At 29.7% G+C, this 5,185-nt stretch overlaps 1 protein-coding gene across 1 annotated transcript; it reads left to right on the forward strand.

Moving 5' to 3' along the window:
- The first annotated feature begins 681 nt into the window (after window positions 1–681).
- Window positions 682–2,285, forward strand: LOC136230453 (vinorine synthase-like). Its single transcript, XM_066019517.1, has 2 exons — window positions 682–1,068; window positions 1,249–2,285. Exons 1-2 carry the CDS (start codon window positions 693–695, stop codon window positions 2,103–2,105), a joined length of 1,233 nt encoding a protein of 410 aa, XP_065875589.1. The 5' UTR covers window positions 682–692; the 3' UTR covers window positions 2,106–2,285.
- Window positions 2,286–5,185: the final 2,900 nt, after the last annotated feature.

Raw genomic sequence — 5,185 nt, forward strand, 5'->3', positions numbered from 1 at the left:
GGAGAGAGAAAGAATAAAAAAAAATTAAGAAATTTGAATTAAGAAATTAAAGAGAAATGGAAACATGATGTATTTGATTTTAATTTTTTATTTTAGGATTTGTAAATTAACTAAAACACCGTATTATTTGACCGATAAATTGACTCACATATTCTTTAACTATAAAATTCACAAAGTGCAAACTCCAACTTCTAACAAAAACTAGTTAGACTAGTATTTAAGGTATTACTAACCAAATTACAAAACTTTTGTTACGTCTAAGATATATTATGTGTATTCCAAACATCAATTATGTATAAGATATTTAGTGTATTACTAATAAAATTACAAAAATTCTATTAAAATGCTAAAAACTAAATATTTATACATATAAGTTAATCTAAATTTTTTTTTGTCAATCTATCTAAAATATTTATTATGTTATTAATATAGTTACAAAAAACTAACAAATAATGTACCAAACTGTTTCAATTTATCGATAAACTTGTTTAGAGATCCGATGTGACACTTAAATAATAGTCAAACCAGTTCTTACAAATTTTCAATAGCACAGGACTAATATTGATCTTGGTTGAAAATATTATGGTTAAATTTACACGTTAGAACTAAATCTGCAAACATACAATTCACAGATTAAGAGGGTAACTTAAAGTAGAAATCATGTAAATAATTTAATTCTAAACAAGAACAGAATGAAGATGGAAACAAAGATCATCTCCAAAGAATTTATCAAGCCATCTTCTCCAACACCATATCACCTCCGCCATCTCCATTTTTCCTTTCTTGATCAACTCCATCCCCATATTTTCGTGCCTTTTATTTATTTCTACCCTAAAAAATCATTAACAAACTCAGAAAGAAGTAAGCTATTGAAGAAATCATTATCAAAGGTTTTAACTATATTCTACCCAGCTGCAGGGCGTGTTAGAAACTCCTACATAGACTGCAACGATGAAGGTCTCCTATTCGTCGAAGCCAAAGTTAATTGTGAACTTTCGGATGTTCTTCGAGACCGAAACCTTAATAACAACAACTGTTTTGTTCCTCCTCGGCTCCATGACCTGGCAGGTTTTGTTGAAATAATAAACTTATAATTAATAGTCTAATTTGGTCCAGTGTATTGTCGAAGAGTCATTTCTGTATCTGTATTTATAGAGAGTTAATGTTGTTTACTAAGAGTCATTTCTGTAATCTAATACAAGTACTATTCCTCTGTACCTTTGAAAGTTTATTTATTTGATCCAACAGGTTGTAGCCAGATCACCTTCTTCAATTGCGGTGGAATAGCCCTTTCATTGTCATTGTCGCATAAAGTTTGCGACCTTTTGTCATTCATTACGTTCCTAAACTGTTGGACAGCCATTGCTAGACGAGACACGGACACGGACACGAGCGCTGATATGATTAACAATATTCCTCCTTTTGGTTCAGCTAAGCTCTTTCCGCCTATGGACGCATTTGGGGTTGATCTCAACGTATTGAAAGCCAAGGAAAAACTCGTGGCCAAGGCGTTCATGTTCGATAATGCTGCCATTGCAGACCTGAAAGCTCAATATACCGCGATTAATGGCAGAAGGTTGTCGCGTGTGGAGGCGTTAACTGACTTTATCTGCAGTCGATTCATGGAGGCAACTCAGGATAAGAATAAGAAGTATAGGGTGACACAAGCAGTGAACTTGCGGACAAGGATGGATCCGCCATTGCCCATGGTTTCCTTTGGGAACTATTCGATTCCCCATGATTCAACATCAAGTGTAAACGCGGAGTTTATAAAGAAGCTTCAAAACAAGGATGAACAGATAAATTTCTTGAAGAGAACGTTCGAAAATTTCAGTAACGAAGAGGTTGTTTCATTCCGTTTCACTAGTCCTATAAACGTACCTTTACATGAAATTGATTTTGGATGGGGAAAACCTTTATGGACAACAATAACTCCTATGTCTACCAAGAATGTTATCATTTTACTTCCAACAAAAGATGGGTTGGGCATAGAGGCATTGGTTACTTCGAAAGAGGAAGACATGGCTAAGTTTGAGCTCGATAATCAGCTTCTTCAGTATGTTTCAACTCCACCATTGAAGCTAGATGCTCATTCAAGGTTGTGATTGTTCAAATTATATGTTTTTCTTATAGTGTTTTTTTGTTTTGGTTGTCAACTATGTTGCACGGACACTCCCTTAGCGTTTCTGTGTTGCGTGCTATATCCATATCTGTTTCGTATCCATTCAGTCGTGGTTTCAAGGCTATTTTATGAAGGTTATGTTTTAAAAATAAAGTTTTTCGTATCTATTTCTGTGTCCATATCCGTATGCATGCCAATGTCCATATTGGTGCAATAGGTTGTCATCAAAATAAATCAATAAAAGAGTAAATAATTATAAGATCATTATGTTTTTGCTTAACAAACTAGTAAGACTCTGTTCTTTTATCGCTGAAAAAAACTGAACTGAACTGAATTGAATTTAACTGAATGCTACTGAACTTAAGTGAATACTGCCGAACTTAACCGAACTTAATAATAATGATGTTATTAGACTTTAAAATATTTTAATGATAATATTGGACATTAATAAGCTTATAATAATAATAATGGTTTTAATAATAATAATAATATCAATAATAAATAAATATATTATTAAAGATAAAACTAAATTAAATATAAAATAAAAGATCGGTTCGATAAAAGCCTATGAAATTAAATAAAAATGAGTCTAATTTAAATTAAAAATACAAATTATATACAAACACAAATTTACATACAATTTAAAGCCTGTGCAAATACAAATTTTCATATCAAAACAAACTCTTAACTTTTTATTACAATTAAGGGATAAGGTGCAAAAATACCCCTAAGGTCTAAAATGGTGTAATTTTATCACTAACATTGATAAATTGGGTAATTTATCCCTAACATTGATAAATTGGGTAAATTTGAGAAATAATTTGATAAATTGCACTATTTTAGACATTAAGGGTAAAATTGCTCGTGACCCAAAATGTTAGGGTTATTTTTGCACCTTAACTCTACAATTAATTGTAAAGCCTGTCCACTAAATCTAGTTTTGTCCATTAATAATTGAAGGGAAAAAAAGATACAATTCCTAATTTTCAAATATGGGTACATACTTTAATTAAACGATGTATACTTTAATAAACGATGCATACTTTAATCTGTCCATTAAATCTAGTTTTTTTATTATTAAACGATGTATACTTTAATAAGCTACCAATTTTTGACTTTTATCTAATTTATAGATAATGATAAGTTATAGATAAATAATAATAATAATAATAATAATAAATTGGTTCAAAAAAATTAATAATAATAATAAATTATAGATAAATAATTATAATAATGATAATAAATTATATATTGTGGGGTTAGCTTTCCTAGGCTAATCTCGGATTAATTTGTTGTGGTGTTTGTTTTGTCTTTACTTTCTTTTCCTACCAAAAAAAATTATATATATATAAATAATTATAATTATAATAAATAATGATAAATTACTGAATGTTGAAACTGGATGCTGAAATTGAATACTGAAACTGAATACTGAACTGAATTGATTGCTACTAAACTGAACTGAACTGAATTGAAGTTACCTAAAGTAAGTAATTAATCACTCGGTTGAAAAAAAAAACAAACTGAATACAGAAGATGTGTTACATACATCTTAAAATATTATTATATAATTCACATAATAGATTAGAAAACATATTAAAAAAAGTTTTTATTTGTTCAACTATAGAACTTACGGAAATTACGGAATGATTAATTGGTTATATTTTAAGCAAGTTACATAAATTACAGAAATATTTTGAATAAGTTAAGAAACTATTATAACAATTTAAAAATTCAGGAGACCAATTAAGGTTTTTAGGCGAGAGAAAATAATATTTTAAACCTTAAAGTTGTCTTAATAATATTTATCATTCATTCGAAAATTATTTATTATTGACTTAATAATATAATGTTGCCCACTCATAATTATGAAGATAAAGGGTAGATAATGTGTTCCAATTGCACACGCTTCATTTTCAATTGATAAGATAAAGTGTTGACTTAATAATATTTATCATTCATTAAAAAATTATTGTCAACTTTACTTTTTCTTAATAATATTTTAAACCTTAAAGTTGACTTAAGCATATCATTTGTTGTTGGAACATTATCTACACTTTATCTTCATGATTATGAGTGGGCAACAGGGGTGCACTCGAGCCGAACCGAGACCGAACAGGAGTTGAGCCATCTTGGCTAGGCTCGAGAAATGCTGAGATCGGGTTCGGTTCGAGCTTGAAACTCGTCGAGTCTGAAATTTTGAAGCTCGACTCGAGCTTGATATAGGTTCGGCTTGAGCTCGAAGCTCGTCAAACGGCTCATTTTGATATTTTTTTAAAACAGTTTTGAATATATTTAATTATACTTGATTAATATTTTATTATCTAAAATCAGTCTTCTAATTAAAGAATGCCAAATTTAAACTCTAAAAAACAAATATAACATTTAAATGTCAATTTTTTTTAGCCTAATACAAATTGAATGTCTTTATATGTTTTTTAGAATCATTTAAGATAATTATTTTTTTATTATTATTTATTACATTATAAATTAAATATTAATATATATATATATAGTAATTAAAAATTCAATCGAGCCTGCTCACGAGCTTTCGAGCGAACCTAAGAAAGCTCGGTTTGGTTCATGAATGTCTCGAGCCGATCGAGCCGAGCTTTGGCCGAATCGAGCTCAGACAGTTTGCGAACCACCTTGGCTCGTTCGCACCCCTATGCAACATTATATCACAGACTTTTCAATTTAAATAATAATTTTCTTTACAAAGAAATAATTATTTCATTTATAAATAACACATTTTTATTTAACTAGTTAAAATTTATAATTCAGAAATGCATCGGTTTTCTTAAAAAAAAAATTACACTAGAGAAATCTGAATCTGTATCTTCGATATTGTAGATGGTAATAGGATAATAGTAGACCGTACTTAAAACTATTTTTGGGAGGCTTAAAGCACTATTTGGCCCCTGATCTATCCAAAATTTTATTATTTGGCCTCTGACCTATTATTTGGTCACATTTGACCCCCTAATCTATCACAAATTGGTGAACCTTCACCCAATTTGGATTTAAACTTAACCAAATCCTTAACGATATTTTGACACTTGA

This window comes from Euphorbia lathyris, chromosome 5, assembly GCF_963576675.1.
Source record: "Euphorbia lathyris chromosome 5, ddEupLath1.1, whole genome shotgun sequence".
In the NCBI taxonomy this organism is placed as follows: Eukaryota; Viridiplantae; Streptophyta; class Magnoliopsida; order Malpighiales; family Euphorbiaceae; genus Euphorbia; species Euphorbia lathyris.